Source organism: Rissa tridactyla, chromosome 4 (genome assembly GCF_028500815.1).
Source record: "Rissa tridactyla isolate bRisTri1 chromosome 4, bRisTri1.patW.cur.20221130, whole genome shotgun sequence".
Classification (NCBI taxonomy): domain Eukaryota; kingdom Metazoa; phylum Chordata; class Aves; order Charadriiformes; family Laridae; genus Rissa; species Rissa tridactyla.
In genome coordinates, this window is record NC_071469.1 from 85,359,771 (window position 1) to 85,380,281 (window position 20,511).

Below are 20,511 nucleotides of genomic sequence, written 5' to 3' on the forward strand. Positions count from 1 at the left end.
CTAGTTGGCAATCACCGATTGGCTCAGTTGTGACATCCCATCTGTCACTTAACAGCTTTTTGCATGCACCCCAGTAGAATACGATTAGTATGAAGCGTGCAAAATCTTTGTAAAAATGACTCTTCTGACTTCATTTGTATAAAGAACCTGTTATAACTATCTTCTTGTGTATTCTGTTCCTTAAATCTTAAAGCTCGGGTCTCAGTAGCACCCTACGTGTGGTAGCATGTGAGTCCGTGCAGGCACCTCCTCTGAACGCGGGGCAGGTGTGCGTGCAGCGCATGCCCCGGCGTGGATTAGTGCCTGGTGTCAGGCAAGATTTTTGAAAACTATGAAATTATAGTAATTTCATGAACTTCTTTGTTTCATAAACACATACGTGAAATATATACCATCTTGTTAAGTTCTGTCTATTTCTCATTTTGTAGCTTCATTCAGATATTGATTCTGGAGATGGAAACATTAAATACATTCTCTCAGGTGAAGGAGCAGGAATCATTTTTGTTATTGATGACAAATCAGGGAACATCCATGCAACAAAGACACTGGACCGGGAGGAGAGAGCTCAGTACACTCTCACGGCACAAGCTGTAGACAGGAACACAAACAGACCTTTGGAACCACCTTCTGAATTCATTGTTAAAGTTCAAGATATAAATGACAATCCGCCTGAGTTTCTTCATGAAAACTACCATGCCAATGTGCCAGAGAGATCAAATGTAGGTAAGTACTCATAAATGCACTTCAGTTGCTGGCCTTGTGGAAGATGTTGCATTGTCAGTACGTGTTGGCTTTGTTCAACTCCTGTCCTCTAGAATTTGGGAAGTAAAATTTACTTCATGCTCAGCCAGTGACTCAGTCAATTTATCTGATTTGCTGACCAAATCAAACCCTGCACAGCTACTAGCTGTCACGGTTGAAGTGTCTGTAGATGGTTTCTAGAACAGGAGTGTTTCCTCCTGGGAGGAACGTGAGGGTCCCCTGGAATTTATGGAGTGTGAATCCTCTGGGGTAAACATCAATATCATTCCTTTGGCAGAGCTGCGTAATAAAGCTAAGGAGTTACTGCCTCACTGTCTGTTCCATTTTCATGTCCTGAGCTTGTGTCTATCTCAGAGATTTCTACAGCAATGATTTCTCTGAAACTTACTGAGGAAAACGTAAAAAGAAAACTATTGTTTGGCTGTCTAACAACAAAAGCAATGTAATGCTTAAACTACTGAGGAAAAAAACCCGTAATGGTACAGAGTGGCTGCTGACTTTTATATCTTCACTGTTTAGAACATTAATCCACATCACAGCTGGTGACAAATCTTTTTGGATCGTATGAGTCTATTCTGTCGTATATAAATTGCCAAGTAAATTTTTTCATTTACCAAACCTGGAAATACGAAAGTTAAGAAATAGTTATGCCATACGACTGAAAGCATCTCTGCACGGTTCTTACAGACATGTTTGCTTCTGACTGTATTCCTTCTGTGTTTGCTTTCCATTTTTAGGTACATCAGTTATTCAGGTAACAGCTTCAGATGCTGATGATCCTACCTATGGGAACAGTGCCAAATTGGTTTACAGTATTCTTGAAGGTCAGCCGTACTTCTCGGTGGAAGCTCAAACAGGTATTATTGAGCAGTTTATTTGAGTAGGACCTCATAACTGGAATACATTAAAACGAAGAACTAAATCTATTGACTGAGGCAGTGCAGTTGGGTATATCTACTGATGTGTTTGAGCAAAGCTTCTTTCATTCTCTCTTGACTCTGGCTACGCGCTTTCGCAGGCTGGTCCCCCGGCATTTGGTAGAGCTTTTGGGTACACACTAGAAAGATGATACTATTTCTTTTGTGGTATGATACAGTATGATAGAAATGGCAGTTTCTGTGCTGAACTGTAGTTCTCCAGGGTAGTTCTGCGTTCAACTGTGTTGAACATTTGGGCAACTTGCCTTGCATAGCATGATGCACAGTGTAGGGAAAACAGAATCTGCGCCATCACTGCACGTATTGCTGTATTTTAATGCAAACTAAAAATGCAGTATCCATTTTTTTTCCTGAAAATTAGTATGTGACATCTTTTCCTTTTATTTCTAGGAATTATCCGAACCGCCCTTCCAAATATGGACAGAGAAGCTAAGGAAGAGTATCATGTTGTAATACAGGCAAAAGATATGGGAGGACACATGGGAGGCCTCTCAGGGACAACCAAAGTGACAATTACACTTACAGATGTCAATGACAACCCACCAAAGTTCCCACAGAGTAAGTAACCATAAATTCCTTACTCACATTTACTATTAGTACCTGTATTTGTATAGTATCAGACATATCCAAAACTTCAAAAAGCAGTAAACAGTGGATTATCAGAGCACACAGGTGAATAGAGAAATATTATTTACATATTTTTTCTAGTAACATTCGTATCTTGGTTATTTACTTTGTGTTGCAAAGTGAGACGTTTTTTAAGGTCAAGATTATATTACAAAGATTCCTAGCCATACACTTCATTTTTGAAACTACTGGCCCATGCTATGTTAGAAATACACCTATGATATGATCAGGAGACATAGTCTGGACCTCTCTGTCAATGGAGAAAGAAGCCCCATTTCTTGAGGGCTCTCTTGTGTGTTAAACCACATCGGTCAAAAGTACTAGAAAATGTACCTTCCCTACAGAAGCGCAGGATAAGCTGGCTTACTTCCTTTCCCATTTTCATAATTATAGTGGGGATGTAAAAGATGCTTGAAAAAAGCAAACAGTGTTTAATACTCTGCTCAGATCACAAGAACTTTAAGAAATCATTGCGGGGAAATAGGAGGAAGTTAAAACAAAGATCCCCGTGTGTATTGCATAGGAACCGATTCTTCTGTGTCAGCAGAGTTGCAGTGTGCAGTAGTGACATAGCAAGTGTGCGGCAGTTAGGTTTATGGTGTTGGATAGAAGTCTCCAAGTGGCCTCCTGTCATGCCTTTCAGTACTCCTGAAGTTCATAGCGATTTGCAAGCACAGTTCTGATAGTGTTTTTCAATGAACAAATCCACTTTGGTTTTTGATAAGGGCGGACAAAGGAAAGGAGATCTACTTTATGTTCTTACAGCTGTGTTTCTCAGGCTTGAAGTCTCTTGCTTTTCTTGTCCCTTGATGAAAGCATTGCACAGTGTATTAACAGCTCCCAATTATGCCCTTTCAGGTCTTTGACAGACCTTCAAATGAGCAAGCATCATTTTTTATTTCACATAGCCTTTCATTTTGAGTGTTGATGCTTCATCCTTTACTTCTATAAACACTCTCAGTGAATGGTGAATGCCCACAAGGATAAAAGTTAAGACTGGATACTCCTCAAGACTTATATTTACCGTTGCAATACAAACCAAATTTAGTACAATTACAGTTTTAAATTGATGGTTGAAGTGTATTACTGGTGGTCAAATAAAGTCATTTTTTATACCTGTGCTATTTACTTTTCACATATAAAATTAATCAGGGCTGACATTAACAGATTCAGTCTTCACAGTTGGGTGGAAGTACATTAATGGACCCACACATCTGTTCTGCATCTCATCTCCGTGTGGGTTTGGGGTTTTTGGAGTGCAGCGCAGGCACCGTCCCAGCCTACCCTGTTTCTCCTCTGAGCAGCCATTATGACACTGATACCTCCTGGACGTGACCATCTCTCTAACAGCTCTTCCTCCATCCTCGCGGCTTCCTGGACCCTCATGCAAGAGCTTAACTGACGTAGCCAGTCCCTAAATGTAAAAATCTATGTCAATATTTTCTACCATTCCTAATAGGAGAGTATTAAATCCTAAAAATGTCGGGTTTTACATACCTCGCAAACATACCTTTTCACTTCAATTCATAACCTGGGACCCCAGTACATGGTATTTTGTTAAGTAACTTCATCACACGATGGATTTTTTTCTACAAATTCAAACCACTTTGCTGAGTGTTTTGGGAGAATATTTAAAATTATCAGAAATGCCAAGTAGCAGTTACTCTACTTCATCATTCACCCCCAATTTAAAACCATAATTTGCAATGCTTTTTAACTCAAAACCAGGACCCAACTTGTTTATATAAACATCTAAGTGGTTGGGGTTTTTATTCTTCTTCTCCTTTTTTGTTTTTTCTTTTTTATTCATTGCTCAAACCCTTAATGAGTTATGTGCTTAAATTTTGGGTTCTTTGTGACTGGAGTTAATGACCTATTTCAATGACATGTGCCAATTGTTTTTATGGGTAATGAGCCAAGTCCCTTCCTGGTGTAAGTCTCCTGATGTTCCTAGGGTGCTCATGTAGCAACGAAGAACAATTACGGAGAGGGAGACAAATTAGATTATTTTATTTTTTCATGCTTTTTCCCCCCAATTTATTAATGCTGATGAAGTGACAGAAAATGCTGACATAGGATTTGTACATTTAGGATCAGGGTATGTTATCTGAACTCTGGAGTGGGTTGGGAAGGTCCTGGAATCAATGCTGCCTAAAGGACAGCTGCTGGAGAGAGAGGTTTATCCAGGAGCAGTATTGCTCTCCTCTGGTGTCCCTGACTGTGCAAGGAGAAACCTGTATGGCAACGCATCTGTGGGATGTTTGGGGATGGTTTTCCTATTGGAGTTTGATGAGGGAAAGCCATTTTTTGTTTGCTATGGAATCCCGTACACATTGGTATGTATTCTCTGGCGTGTTAAATTTTCATAATCGTTACTACTATACGTTCACGCTCCAAATTAAAGCCATAGAAAGCCGCAGATTTATTCTTTAGGTCTTATCCAATTCATTGTATGTAATTTGTGCCTCCTGAATGAGTGGGCAGAAATGCTTCTGGACTCTACAGAGTTGAAGGTCGTACCATCAGTCATATGAAAGAGAATTTTCCTCCCATTTTTGTAATAACATTTCTGATATGAATGCTAACCTTGATGTCACAACAATTTCTGCATTCCGAATGATTGGTTGTCTTTTTAACCCCACCCCGAACAGAGAGATACACAGACATTGTGTAAAACATCAGTGCGGAGGTAATTTTGTACAAATTAGTAATGTCGTTTAAGATTTCACAGATGACTTGCTTCTTGGAGCTGTATATAACATAACATTCCTTCAGGGGATTTGAAAATGTAAAAAAATTACTGTGTTTATTTGGAACTTACAAGTTAAACGAGTAAATATACAACTGGAGAGCAGACTGCATACTTAAGGCAAATGCCTTTTTTCCTTCCACCAGGTGTGTACCAGATGTCGGTGTCGGAAGCGGCTGTCCCAGGAGAGGAAGTAGGAAGAGTGAAGGCCAAAGACCCAGACATTGGGGAGAATGGCTTAGTAGCTTACAGCATCATTGATGGAGATGGCATGGATATGTTCGAAATTACAACAGATTATGAGACTCAGGAAGGTGTTGTAAAGCTTAAGAAGGTGAGTTATACCTACTAATGTGTGGCATTCTTTGCTGCTGACAGAATATTTGGTAATAATGGATTACCACCTAAGCTAAAGTATCAGTAAATGCAATTTCACTTGATTTGTTTCTAAAGCTGTGATTAACTCTTAATATTCCATTTCCCCATTAGCTGAATTGGAATGGAAGAAAATAACCAAGAAGAGTTACATAAATACTGTACAGTGGATTAATTGCACAAACTAAATGAATTCATAATAAAAAGTCACGGTAAAATACAATGCCATCAGCTTCATTGTTAATGAAGTTTTGCCTAGCGCTGATAAGTAGCAGACATTCACTGTTGCTTCATGTTCGGTCTGAACAGCCTCATGCCCTATAGTTTGAATTCTTCAGCTGTGCATTGTCCACAATATTGTTCTGAAGGAGTCACAGGCTATGCCAAAAGCAGCAAAAATACTGAGGTGATTTCATATACAATCTATCAGTGTGATCTTTAAAAGTGTTATTAAATTAATTTTAAATTACAGATTATAAATTGTAACTCTTACTCATTATTTAAGGGTTATTATTTTGCCGTTTTTTATCTTTATCGCTATTCATCTCTCTTGGAGATAATCAAAACTCAAAGGAAAAGGCCTGGGCAACTTAACTTCAAAGTTGGCCCTACCCTGCACATCGGGGCAGCCTCTCAAGAGGAGACCGGTCTCCTCTGGTCAAAACTGTGCTGTGGTTCAATTACTCTGTCTGTTCTAGAGGTGGGAGTGTATTTTTGTGTATTCTGAAACGTGGGTGAACTGTCACACCGCTCAGCCTCTATGGTGTTACCATACTTTGTGAATGGTGGTTGGCACCTGCTTCTCGGATACTTAGAGACATGGTCATTGTGAGGCTACCAATGCTGCAACCCCACAGCCATTTCCCATTGACGACAGTGCAGATATGCTGTGACTTTGATCAGGCTGCCAAAAGGACCTACCCCATGGGGCGCTATTTCACCTCCCCTTTGTAAAGTGCAATGAAAGCACTGCAGACCATCTTCATATTTCCCCTACTGCTTAAATAATTTAACTTCCCATTGTCCTATCTCACGGAGCACCCAGTAGCAATTCAAGCCACATCCATACTTCTTGAGGAATGCCTGCCATCTTGGGATAGACCAAGCCTGGCATTTTGTGGAACCCTTCTCCTGTCTATCACCTGTTAGTGCTACCCGGAAGGCTGCTTGAAGACATGGTTAATTTTCCCAGTAAAGATGATTTTCCGAGTGATACAGCAAGCAAAGAGCAAGACAAGGACTCTGTCGTGATATTTTGAGTGCCTTCCTATGCTGCTCCATACATAGAACGTAGCTCCTTCCATTTGAGTCTTTATGTTTTTAAATACACACATTTCAGTCCGAGCTTGTTGAGAGATGCTCACATTTGTTTTACGTCATTGAATACTAGGGGACTGCTTACTGCTTTTACACTCTAGTTTTCCTAACTGTGGAATGCACTGTCTTGTTTCTCGCAGCTCTTAGATTTTGAAACCAAAAAGTCCTACAGTCTGAAGGTAGAGGCAGCCAATGTACATATTGATCCTAAGTTCATCAGCAATGGGCCGTTCAAGGACACAGTGACAGTGAAGATATCAGTGGAAGATGCTGATGAGCCACCTGTATTTTTAAAGCCAAGTTATATTTTTGAAGTACAAGAAAATGCAGCATCTGGTACTGTGGTTGGAAAAGTACATGCCAAAGACCCTGATGCCGCAAACAGTGCTATACGGTATGCTTGGTTAGAGCAGGCTGCTTCTTTCGAAGCATTAGCTTGTAGGATTGTTATGCAAGTTATTAAAATAGTGTGATAGATCCAGCATAGTAATGTTCTAAATTCAGCCAGAATATTAATAACTTTAACCATACAAAATTGTTTTTATGTCTTGTTTCGTAAGTTACTGGTTTCTCAAAGCCTGTATCACCAAGGAAGAAAACCATAGCTATGTCTACCTAAAATAGACAGCGGGTTTTTTCTCAAAAGATAGAAGTCCACGCAGTAGATTAGAGATTACGTTGGGTAATTGTTAAGTATTAATTGCTAATGACAAGCACATGCACACGTACTTTGTGCAGTTACGTTGGGTAGTCTTCTATTCATTTATTTTTGTTTGTCATGTTTTCAGTGTAAATTAAAATATGAAACTCTGTTTTGTGGGTATAGTTAACATTTCAAAGAATTTCAAGGTAAAAATGTGAGAACCAGAGCTGTATAAAGCTGTACAAATGTGTAGATAATAGATAATATTCAATAATCTGGTATGATCAATTAACATTCTGAGTAATCCAGAGATCAGAAGGCTTAGAAGATCTTCTTGATTAACATGAAACAGAAGAACATAAAAATATCTCAGTAGATATTTTTATCATGTTTTATAAGAGAAGAAAATATGTTGAGAAGAATATTTTGGGGCCTTAATATAGAGACTTCAAAGACCAATAATTTTCACTTAGAACAAACATTGTGATGTAATATTTTTTCCAAAAGTAGCAACCGACCAGGTGAATCTCCTTTTAAAAGAACCACCTATCATTCCTTTAACAATGGTGTTAAGGGTAACAGTAAGTGTACTACTTCCATTTATTTAAAAATAATAACGGTATAGAACAAATTTGGATACATGAAAGTACCAAGTCCTTCTTTTATCTAATTACTGACTTTCAATCTTTAGGTATTCAATTGATCGTCACACTGACCTTGAAAGATATTTTATTATTAATGCAGAAGATGGCAATATCAAGACAACAAAGGCTTTGGATAGGGAAGAAATTGCTTGGCATAATATCTCTGTATTTGCAGTTGAAGTCCGTAAGTATTTCACTAAGATATTTTATGATCAATGGTATAAATTCTGCAGTCTTCTCATTGTCTCGGTTTGATAAGCTGCAGTAAATCCTAATACAAGTACTTTAGCCTATTTAATTTTTACCTGGACACAGCTGGGATTTTGTTTGTTTTGAGGGGTTTTCCTGCTTCTGGTTCATTTTGGTTTTGCTTCCTCCCATAGACAAACAACACCAGGAAGCCAAAGTTCCAGTTGCAATCAAGGTCGTCGATGTCAATGACAACGCTCCCAAATTTGCAGCAGCCTATGAAGCGTTCGTCTGCGAGAATGCTCGAAGCAACCAGGTACGCCTGTGCCCACCACCTTCCCTGCGCAGGGATTCCTTGCGTCAGGCTGTTAGCCCGGTTTGGGGTTGGCAGCTCAAATGAGGGGTAGTAAACGAGTATTTATTTTGAAATTCTAGCCAAAATGCCTAGAGCACACATGAAGGCACTTTCCTGTTTGTTTGGTTTATTTTTGAACACTGTTTATTTTTATATTTATTATATTTATATTATTTATAATATAAATTTATATTTTATATATTAATAACATATATTAAATATATAATTTCTGTATTATTATATTTATATTATAAAATATAAAAAATATTTATATTTTGAACACATGTGTTTATTTTTCAACACATTGAATGTGACCGGTGTTGACTGTGGGTATCCACCATCACATGTCCAACGAAGCTGTTTGGGAGCAGCTCTCCCAGTTGGGAGCCTGTTCTGGATATTAGAGAAAAACCTCAGCATCTTACGGCAAGAATCACAGTACAGTGCTTGGAGGGTTTCGCCTCCAGATTTACCCCTGAACTATCTGTGAGGAAGAGGGGTTAGTATGATATAGAAATACTGCTCTACACATTATCTGCACTTGTGGAGTTAGTGTAGCATTTTGGAAAGGACAGTGTGATAACAGCCTCTGAGCTGCTGAATTTTCTGCATAATTTTATTTAGTCTACTAAGTTATCATTTGTTTATAAGAATGTATATATAGCTGTACACTTTTCCATCTATAATTCTGTGTTAGTTAAATGTAATAGCAAATTAAGACTGCCTGTTCTAATTTTGAGGCTGTTTTGTGTTTATAATTGCATATATTTGTTGAGGTATTTGGGGGGTTTCTGCTATATCAAAATTCGTCGTGTTCAAGGGATTTCTCAGTGTGTTGTCTAGATGTGATGGAACCAGAGGAGGAGCTGTTTGTTTACAGAGTACTTTTGTTTTACAGCAATTTACTACAATTAGTGCTGATGACAAGGATGACTCGGCCAATGGACCAAGATTTATCTTCAGTTTACCACCTGAAATCATTCATAATCCGAATTTTACACTCAGAGACAACAGAGGTTTGTGCAAAGATTCCCTCTATACTAGTGTCCAAAGAAATGACAAAGGAAAACTAATGGTCAACATAATGTCATGCCACAGCATTTTCATTAACTTGGACGGTGTCTGTTTTCCAGAGATTTAGGGGAGAAAAGCAGAAAAGATACAGCTTGAAATACAGGGATGTTCTTGAAATAATGTAATGTTTGTTAACTCACTTTCATTTTCTTGAATATATATTTTAAACTACATAATCATACCTTACATGAAAAACCCGCTGCCATTTTATCTCCCAGGAAGAGGGTAAAAAACATTGACAAAAACTTGCGCTAAACGTAATTGGCAGATCTTGATTTAGAGAAAACTTACTCGCTAAGCTAAAATTAGCTAAGGCAGGAAAATTGTTAAGTTGCTTGTATTTGTTCACCTTTCCGTGCTTGCTAGTTTTTTAAATTATGGATCACAAGAGACATGGACTAGATGCCTAATGGGATAAAATCCCTGCCACACGAACCTTTTGCAGGAAATACATCTGTGAATTTCTGTTGTGGAACATACCCAGATTGAGCGTATCTCAGGATAATGGGTATCCTGATCCCTTTGCCAAGTTTCTGTTCATGAAATAAAGTAGAGCCTTGCATTCAGATTGATGTTAAGATGCAAGAAATCTATAGGCAAAAAAACCCCAGGCATAGGTGAACATCAGATCTTATTTGATCATCTAATAGCGTCAGGGAACCTAACGTGCCAGAGTTTGAGGAAACCAGAGAGGGTAAGCAGAAAAAAGACAGATTCAGTCATTAGAAATATTTATTCTATTTATTTAACGATAATCTATGTCATGTTCTCATTCAACGTTCATTTGTTATTTTCCTGTACAGGGAAAAAACTGTTTCAACTTCTAAGAAATTGGTTTTAATTAGCAGGCTTTAATGTTTGAAGGAAAACTTGACTGTTTTCTGAAACATAGAACTCTGTTGAACCGGTTTAAATAATGAATCCAAAGGACTTCTTCCAGATTGCCAGAAGTGCAAAAGGCAACATAATCCAGATCCGTGATTTCAGTAACAACTTCTTGCTCTCGAGTGTTGTGTTGTGGTGTGCTTTATATCTCTATCACATCTGAAGTGAGGGTAATTATCATCAGAGTTCCCAAACAAAATTTCTGTTATTCTTGAAGGATCAAAGTAATGCTGTTGCCTGGTGCTTGACACGTGTACGTACATAAGCAATTCATAGAGGACCCAGTGGAGGGGGGATACATTTATTCTCTTCCAAGTAGCAAAACACAATTTTTTAAAAAATTGATGAATGTATTTTTAGAGAGAAGTAAATAAAAATGTATTCTTCGCTTGAGACCCTGAGGCCAAGTTTCTCTTTAAAAGCTATTTTGTGGTCACCATATCAAACTGAAAATGGATTAGATTATAAAATCTAACAGAGGAAGCATAGGTCAGAATTGAGATGCTGTGATACAGCTGCAGGCAAATGGTGTTATGGTTCCTGACTCCAGCCGGTTGCATTAATCCTTCATTTCCATATGCAGCAAATTCATTCTTTTTTTTACATGACAAATATACCCAGATAAAAATGTTTCGTAATGGAAACGGTGACGTCAGCTGAATGTAGTGACTGTAGCTGACAATACTGCAAAAGGTTATTTCAACAAGACAGTATTTAAGGATTGAATCGTCCTGTATAATTTCGTGTTTAGGAGATGAATAGTGTAATGAAATGCATCCATTTCCATCCTGGCTTTCCCTCATATTTTTCGTACAATCCTCAGTGCAGTGATGATGTTAATTTAACTATTTCTGTGTTTGTTTTTTAAATAAGTTATACTACAGAGCAAAGTAGAACGGTTAAAATTCGATGTACTTCCATATAAAGAAACTTCTCCGAGTGAGTGTGTTACCATTTGCAAGTCAAATAATTTACATGATCATTTAAAATTTCTCTTTTCATTTGTAAATCTGAGTAGTCTATATACCATGCCACCACTTTCAGAGGGAATTGCTAGTTTTAAAGAAAAATGGCTTTATTAACTGCGGAGAACAGTTAATGAAAACTGCAATGTTTGGGTCTATTACAGAACTTTAAAGTGAATACAGTCCTATAATTATCATTTAATAGAGTTTCTTTCTACCAACTCCTAAAAGTAATCACATACTGCAGTAATCCAAAAAAACGTAATCACATTCTACATCCTATTAATAGCCTACTGTGTTACCACGTTTTTCAGCTGAGCCTATCTTCCATAGAAAACATGAGATAATGGCTTATCGCATGCTGTGATAAAACACTGAATTACTTTTGCGCTGTTTACTTACATTATACCACGTAAATAAACAGCGCTGTGTTTGCCCAGGCTCTGTTCAGTTTTACTCCCACTGAAGTCAGAGCAGGAGAGGCTCATGACACTTTGCAGGAGAGAGACAGGTTTTTAGCAAACGGATTTCCTGCTTTTAATCCTAAACTGCAATGGCCTTTCCTTGGGCTCCTTCCCGCGGGCGGAGGCCTGGCACACACCCAGCGCTGCGGGGAGGGTTGCGACCGCCCCGATTTACCGCGAATTACACCGCGATGGTAAAAGCGAGGCGTAGCAATTCTCTCAGCTACACAAATTAGTGCTTTACAAAGGCTGGAATTAAATTTGTGAGTCCGCTAAAAATCAGTGACTAAAATCCGCTTTTTTCAGAGAAGCGTGTCCTCTGGCTCTCAGTTTCAGGCCTTTTAATGAAGGAAATTTGAAACATATGAACAATAAAGTTATGGGATTTTGCCATGGGTTATCCACAACAATTGCCACTCCTGGTAATGAATTTGGACAGATGGACCCCTGAACTTGTTTAGGTTTCTTACTGAATCAGCACTCACATTCTGATGTAGAACCATAGAATGCTTTGGGTTGGAAGGGACCTGAAAGATCATCTAGTGCCAACCCCCTGCCACGGGCAGGGACACCTTCCACACGCCGTGGTCAGCTTCTTTAATCTAGAAGCCTCCTTACACAATACATATGTTAACAGGCCCCCAAAAACTAAGCTGCATTTGCCTGTATATAGAGGAAAAACTGGAAAAGCATCAATAAGATCACCGAGAAAAAGACGAAAATCAAAGGCCAGGAAGATCACTCTAAAGATCACCATAAAGTAATTGTGAAGATTTCATGGAGAGTGTAGGTAATCTTCACTTACAACGCTTTTGGATATTGGATATCCCAGACAATAATAGCTGGAAAAATGAGAGTGTGCGTATTTTTCTGGTAGTGTTGAGATGGTTATTTGCTTCCTTCTGTCTTGTGTTAACCCCCATTGTGTTCATTAAGACTGTCAGTCAAGTAGCTCCCATATGTGTTAAGTGATAGTTTTAAGCTGGTGTTGACATTTAACTTCTGTTTCTGGGCTTAAAAAATGCCATTATACCTGGATTATAGTTATACTCCTGGGACTTGAAAATAATGAAAAAGCAAGGATGAGAATATTAGCTAGGATTATATGTTATCTTTTATCTAGGTAAAAGAGGTTTTTTCCACTTATGGATATTATGTTTCTTCTAAATACGAGAAATGAACATAAACGGGAAAAAAAGTTTAAAAAAGTGACCTTTTAGGTTGATGTATGGTAGTCCTTTATAAACTTTAGCCAGACATGTTGATTGGATTTTTCCTTTTATTTAAAAAAAAAATTAAACTAGAAATCACTTCAAGTTAAACCAGATAAATCAACCGTTGGATCAAATTCAGCCTCAGTGTAATGTAATTGAGTGCAGCGGAATTGGCCAGTCTGTGTAAGGACTGAATAATTTGCCATCCTCTTCCTATTTCTAGTTAGGAATACTATTTAAGCTGCCAAAATTCAAGAAAAATACAATGTGATACAATATAATATAATATAATAAAAAATGCCTAGCCAGCAGACTTAATATACTAATATATGATATTGCCTGTGTTTCCTGCCGTGTTGCCTTTGCAGCCTCTAGGCAGTTGTAGCTCAGCCCACTATTAATGTTCATATTTTTTGCCACAAGAATAATCTGTCCTGTTGTGATCTTTCATTTAATAGAGCAGATCTTTGTTCTCATATTGAGGAAATGAATTATTAAATGCATTTTAGAGAACCCTGTGGAATAGTTTTATTCTATATCAATATATATTAGTTCAAGTATTAGTTGATAGGTTAATAGATATTAGATGTTACATTTCTATTTATACCAAATTGTTGCGAGCCCATTAATTTAAAGTCCTAAAACAAGATTCCTATCACACAGACACTGATATCACTAAGGTCCTTTAAAAAATTGTGCTACAAAGCCTAGCTGGGCAAATACGGCGTGTCAACATGTAGGAGGTTAGAAAGACTCTGAAAAGAGACAATGGGCACCTCGAAAAACCACAAGCGATAAATAACCAGATCTTTATCAGCTTCTCTGTCCTTAGCAAATATGACCATCATGTAAAGGAGAAGTTAACAAGCTGTTTTCTATCCAGACGTTATTTTTGTGAGACTTCAGTGTCAGAAAGACTACAGTTCTGTCATGCCGAGGTGACCACGCTGGGCATCAGGTGTGGTCTGGCAGGAGAGGCCTACGTATGGGGAGATGAATTAATTTGGCATGTCACAAACAGATACTATCTGAGACGGTCCTAAAAAAATTTCACCCTTTCTGGTGTAATCTGCAGAAGTTCCTAGTGGGAGAGTTGGATAAGCAGGGCCCCAGTGCAGGCATCCTTCTCATCCCATAAACTGACCCGTGTCCACCAAATTTGGGGACGGTTTCAGATCTTGTCCTACATCAGGGGTACTGCCTGCAAGGGTGGTTAACATAAGGCACAATACTTCTCTTTTGGTATAATTTATTCACAAACTTTCATGGAAAGTGCAGTGATTAGATCATTAGAAAGGTTTTATGATTTGCATTATTAAATGCTGGAATTTATGCTGACTCTTCAACAGGAAGATGATTAATCTTCTGCAGTACCCTGAGGCAATAGTAAAATGTGTACCGTTGGAGGTGAATACCCCTCCCTTCGTAGATGAAAGAACCATTCCCTTCTTTTCTTCCTTTCCATTCTGTAGTGAAAAATAAAGAACATGGCAAAACGGAACAGGTTGTGTGAAGTAAATCCTCATCCTAAACAAGTTTTTGAAGGTCTGAAAACCACAGATGTGATCGTTTCATTTTATTTACTTCAGGGTGTGTACAATTTTATAAACTTTGGTTCAGTCTGTGAGCCAAGAAACAAGGAGCACAACAAAGAAACGCTGCTGGTGTTTCCTCGCCTTTGTCCGGTGTGGCTGGGAGCAGGAAGCGCTGGCCATCTCATCCCAGCGTTTCACGTCCCACGCTTCCCCTTCTACTGCCTTTGCCGCAGGAAGTGTGCAGGACTCTCCAAAATGACCTTCTGTGCTGAGATGGCAGCTGGGTATCCACCCCCTGCACCAGGAGGCCCATGGCCGGCAACCGCTCAGTGAGAATGATGGGAAATAGCGCTAGAACAATGCTTTTAACTCTTCCTTGTGGCCACGTAATTCAAAACGTGCCCACACTGTGCATGTATGGTCAAGCTTTCTGAATTCTGGTCTTGGGTGTTTGGGTGAAAAACAGGTTCTGACAGAATACTGTTAACTTTGGTGCTTCTTACTGAAACAGGTCAACACTGAACGGGGAACAGGGGTTGTTTAGCCTGGAGAAAAAGAGGCTCAGGGGAGACCTTATTGCGAGGTGGGGGTCGGTCTCTTCTCCCAAGTAAAAGGCAATAGGACAAGAGGAAATGGCTTCAAGTTGTGTTAGGAGAGGTTTAGGACGGATATTAGGAAAAAATTCTTCGCTGAAAGGGTTGTCAAACATCGGAACAGGCTGTCCAGGGAAGTGGTGGAGTCACCATCCCTGGGGGTATATAAGAAACACATAGACATGGTGCTGAGGGACATGGGTTAGCGGTGACTTGGCAGAGCTGAGTTAATGGTTGGCCTGGATGATCTTTAAGGTGTCTTCCAACCCAAACGATTCTATGATTCTATGTTGGCTTTTCATTTTGGTGGGAGTCTCATTAACACAGGCCATTTTGGTGCAGATTTCTGCCTTCCATTCCTGTAGGCCTGACACCAAGAACAATAAATGAGGAGGATTTGGTTTTTTCCCCTCCACTGAAGGCTTTAATTCTGGATAGGGACTAGAACCAGCTCAGAGAGCAATGTCAAGGCCCAATCATTCTGGTAGTTGATGAAGTATTTTGAGTGTCTCAGAAAGGTCATGGGGTGCTAAAAGGAGGTACTAACAGAGATATTTTTTGTGTTCCTTGTGTTACCCTCATCACCCTAAAATAATTAATATTGAGTGTGGTACTGTATGAATGAAACACAATACTGTAATTGTTCTTGGGTCATTAGGAAGGCGATACATGTACTGGTTTATTGTACAAATTATGCTGAAGCATCTGAAAATTCAGAGCCATTGTAGCAAGAAGTATTTTCCCAATATTTACTAAGAGGATGACTTTGTGGAAAAAAATAATGATGACTGTCTCTCTTCTTTAAACAGATAACACAGCAAGTGTTCTTGTTAGACGTGAAGGATTTAGTCGCCAAAAGCAAGATTTATACCTTCTTCCTATTGTAATAAGCGATGGTGGCCTCCCCCCTATGAGCAGCACCAACACCCTCACCATTCGGGTCTGCGGCTGTGACAGCAACGGCTCCTTGCTCTCCTGCAACGCCGAAGCCTACATCCTCAACGCTGGGCTAAGCACTGGCGCTTTAATTGCCATTCTTGCTTGCATTGTGATTTTGTTAGGTAAAAAAGTTCTTATTACTCTACTACACTTCTTTGCATTAAAAAATTACCCTTGCCTTCAGCTCCAAGGTGGATAAATGAATCTTAATTTCTTAGCTTTTATTTTTATAGGAGGTACTAATTTGCCTGGCTGAAATGCAATATATGATAAGTGCAGTAGCAAACACCAGTGAATTTGTGTAGGTGCGCTCAGAGAATGTCCTTTTGCGGCCTAATATCCGTTAATCGGGGACACTATTTAAAGGAGGTCATGGCATACAGCTTGAAGTTTTGTGATCTTCCCCGGTTGACAGGTTCCTTATTGAGGTCAGCCAGGATTAATGGCTCCTGCCAGCTATTTCCCTCCAACTCCTCTTGTAGTGAAGACAAACCAATGGCTCAGAAGACCTGCTTTTAAGACAGTGCTGTAAAGCATTTCCTGATGATTTGAAAATACTTATATAAAATGTTTTAATTTGCCCATAGTAATTTATAGTCTTTTTTATGGATTTTAGAGTTACTTTATAGAAATTTGTAGTGAGAAGGAAGAAAACAACAAAAGCGTGTGTTTTGAGGCGTCGCTTAAGAAAAATTCTGTTTTCGTGGAAATGAAATATGGAATTAGAGTTCAGCTTTGGGCATACAGGAGAGAGAGTAAAGATTCATCGTTGGTTTATTGCAGACATAGGTGTGTTTGGGCTGCTCAAAGGCAGCGCCACAGCCCTCACACAGCACCGGCGGCCCACAAATGATTTAGTCTTGGGGTAATGAACAATTAGTAAGAGCAGTGGCATTCAGCCCAAACAGAAAACCTCAGATCAGCATGTTCAATTCTGTGTACAAACATCAATGCTTTTACGGAGCTAGGTATGCTAAAATTGCAGATGTTAGCAAAAATACATGATGAACTGCAGCACAAAAGCTGAGGTTTCAGTGAAGGCAATAATCTATTGATAAAGCAGCCGCTGTTTAAGAGTGCAGTCTAACTTGCTTTTTTTTCTTTAGTCATTGTAGTGTTGTTTGTAACACTGAAAAGGCAGAAAAAAGAACCTCTGATTGTTTTCGAAGAAGAAGATGTCCGAGAGAACATTATTACTTATGATGATGAAGGTGGAGGAGAGGAAGACACCGAAGCTTTTGACATAGCTACTTTGCAGAACCCCGATGGCATCAATGGATTTATTCCTCGCAAAGACATAAAACCCGAGTATCAGTACATGCCGAGACCAGGGCTCCGGCCGGCTCCTAATAGCGTTGATGTTGATGATTTCATCAACACAAGAATACAAGAGGCCGATAACGATCCCACTGCTCCTCCTTATGACTCTATTCAGATCTATGGCTACGAGGGAAGAGGCTCGGTGGCTGGTTCACTTAGCTCCTTGGAGTCAGCGACAACAGATTCTGATTTGGACTACGACTATCTACAAAATTGGGGACCTCGATTTAAGAAACTTGCAGACTTGTATGGCTCCAAAGACACTTTCGATGACGATTCTTAACAATAAAGTTTAAGATTTGGCCTTAAGAACTGTGTCCGATGTTCTGAAGAATCCAGAAGAAATGTAAGCAGGTATTTTTTTAAAAATCAAGAAAAATCTCATTTAAACATTTAAGTTTGACAGAGAGGATTCCTTTGATAAAAAAGGACATAAAAGTGGTAAATACTGTGAAGTACCTTTTCCTACAAAAGGCAAATATAGAAGTTGGCTGCCAACTTCACTAGAGGAAAAAACCCACTTAAGAAATACAAAATATTTAAATGAAGGAAAATGCTAAAAGCGAACCTACAAGTAAGGGAAATCTTTTATGTATTATGAACATCTAAATCTTTTATGTCAAAGAAGCTTCCACAAATTAGAAAAGATAACAGTTCTGAGCTGTAATTTCGCCTTAAACTATGGACACTCTGTATGGTAGTGCATTTTTAAACTTGAAATATATAATATTCAGCCAGCTTAAACCCATATGATGTATGTACAGTACAATGTACAATTATTATGTCTCTTGAGCATCAAACTTGTTACTGCTGATTCTTGTAAATCTTTTTGCTTATACTTTCATCTTGAACTAATACGTGCCAGATATAAAAACTCTGTCTTGTTGCAGTGGGAGGCGCCCTATTTCTATGTCATTTTTAATGTATCTATTTGTACAATTTTAAAATTCTTATTTTAGTATACATACAAATATCAGTATTCTGACATGTAAGAAATGTTACAGCATCACACTTATATTTTATGAACATTGTACTGTTGCTTTAATATGTGCTTCAATATAAGAAGCAGACTTTGAAATAAACTGATTCTTTTTTAATTCTTGTTCTGGTTATTAAGCATATAAGGAAAAACATAGTGTTTCTAATGTCCCATTTATAGTTCTGACTAATTTACTACAATTGTGACCTTTTAATAGCCTTATTTATTATGTGTTTGTAGTTGGTTTGTTGCCTTGTTAAGTGATTATTTAAAAATCAAGTACATTTTACAAATGTTTTTTAGATTAAAAAAAATGTAACGTCTGGTGAACATTTTGTACCCTCTCTATCTACAGCTTGTGGCTGCTCCCAGAACACAGGAATACTCTTCATATAATACTACTGTGTTTTCTGGATTAAATTAAGTGTAATACTTTTCAATATTTCCCATGTAATATGCATTTATCTTATATCTTAGAAATTCCAGAGGTTTCAGAAATGACTTTAGAAGTGGACAGGAGTACTCTGTGCTTACAATTTACTCCAGGCTTGTGAATTTCCGTATCTGTGCTAAGCTTCTGCGGGTTCTAGAGACTTGAATCTGACCCACTTTAGATTCCCTAAAGACTGTTCTACCTGACAATTACCTTACCTGAGTAGTAATTAAGATTCTGGCACTTACTTCTTTTCTTTTTTCTTCTGATTTTCCCCCCCCGTTCACTGCAGTAGAATAGCATCGTCTACTGATAGGAAGACATTTTAATTTGTGATGACAGAAATACAGAGTGCTTTCAGAGTTGGTCTTTGTAATGTATGTTTTTAATCGAAAAATGATCTATAACTTTTTTTATATTAGTTCAGAATGAGCAAGGGATTGGAATATGTTCCGCGCATCAACATTTTCCGCATCTGTGTACAGCTGTACTTCTGCTAAATTTAATATAGTTTGCTGTTTAGGGTCAGAGATCAGCAGCTGCAATATGGGAAGAGGCAATAAATAGAAACGATATACGTTTTTCTACCGTTCATTTTACAGACCCCGTCCTTCATTTGCAGTCGGGTTCCAAACTGCTTGATCTGAGAGGAAATCTGATGTATCGCTTTTCTGAAGACCCCCATATATGTAGTTAGATTAAAATTTAACGCGTTAAAATTATGAACGATGTTTCAGCTCTTATATTTTTAACATATTCACTCGTCCCATTATATCCCTATGTTTTATAAGGCAGAGTTTGCTAAATCAGCAGATTTGCTTTACAATGTTTATTGTAATATTTCACTTTATTATAGCTGTATGCATTCTATATGATTCTATAGTTTATTATTAACTCGGTTCAAATTTCTTTGGTTGTTGATTTTTCTCTGTTTATAATCCAAAGAATATTTTGCTAGATTTGCACATTTCTCCATTATAAATTTAAATAAACATAAAAAAAAAAAATGAAACGAGTATCAATTTACAAATTAACAAATGGAAATAAAGTAAAAAAAAAAAAAAGTCATTTGTAGGACTCCATCCTCATTGATGCTATCTGGGTTTATTTCAGTATTGAGCAAGTTTTAGAGTTAATAACTGCATTTTCTACATTTTTATGTTTAATTTTTAAGAAGGACATTGTCAACTACATTTTTTTAATAGTTTTAAATGCTTTGAGTTTTAGTCTCTATTGTTTGTAGCACTCTCGTAGATGCTTGGAAATAAATTTTCTTTCCCTGCTGGTTTTGTCCTTTTTCATTTGATTATTTTTCCCGTTCCCAGCGAATATGCAATTACCCTAGCGCTTTATGAAGTTAGTCTCGCTGATCGCAGCCAACACCACCTCTGAAATGCTGGGAATTGTACTCATTACGTATCATCTGCAGCACCCCCAGCGAACGGCGTGTTTTGGCACAACAACAGAACGTTTATTCCTGTTCAAACTTCACCGCGGCAGCCGCTGGAGTC

At 38.3% G+C, this 20,511-nt stretch overlaps 1 protein-coding gene across 6 annotated transcripts in view; it reads left to right on the forward strand.

Moving 5' to 3' along the window:
* Positions 1-20,276, forward strand: part of CDH11 (cadherin 11) — an 86,177-nt gene extending 65,901 nt beyond the window's left edge. For all 6 annotated transcript variants that reach the window (XM_054200480.1, XM_054200482.1, XM_054200481.1 and 3 more), the window contains 10 exons: positions 429-723; positions 1,500-1,619; positions 2,091-2,258; positions 5,223-5,410; positions 6,909-7,162; positions 8,103-8,239; positions 8,439-8,560; positions 9,498-9,615; positions 16,139-16,390; positions 17,375-20,276. In XM_054200480.1, the coding sequence (XP_054056455.1) occupies positions 429-723; positions 1,500-1,619; positions 2,091-2,258; positions 5,223-5,410; positions 6,909-7,162; positions 8,103-8,239; positions 8,439-8,560; positions 9,498-9,615; positions 16,139-16,390; positions 17,375-17,871 (2,151 nt within the window). In that variant the 3' untranslated portion in view covers positions 17,872-20,276. The remainder of the gene's footprint in view (positions 1-428; positions 724-1,499; positions 1,620-2,090; positions 2,259-5,222; positions 5,411-6,908; positions 7,163-8,102; positions 8,240-8,438; positions 8,561-9,497; positions 9,616-16,138; positions 16,391-17,374) is intronic.
* The last annotated feature ends 235 nt before the right edge of the window (positions 20,277-20,511 follow it).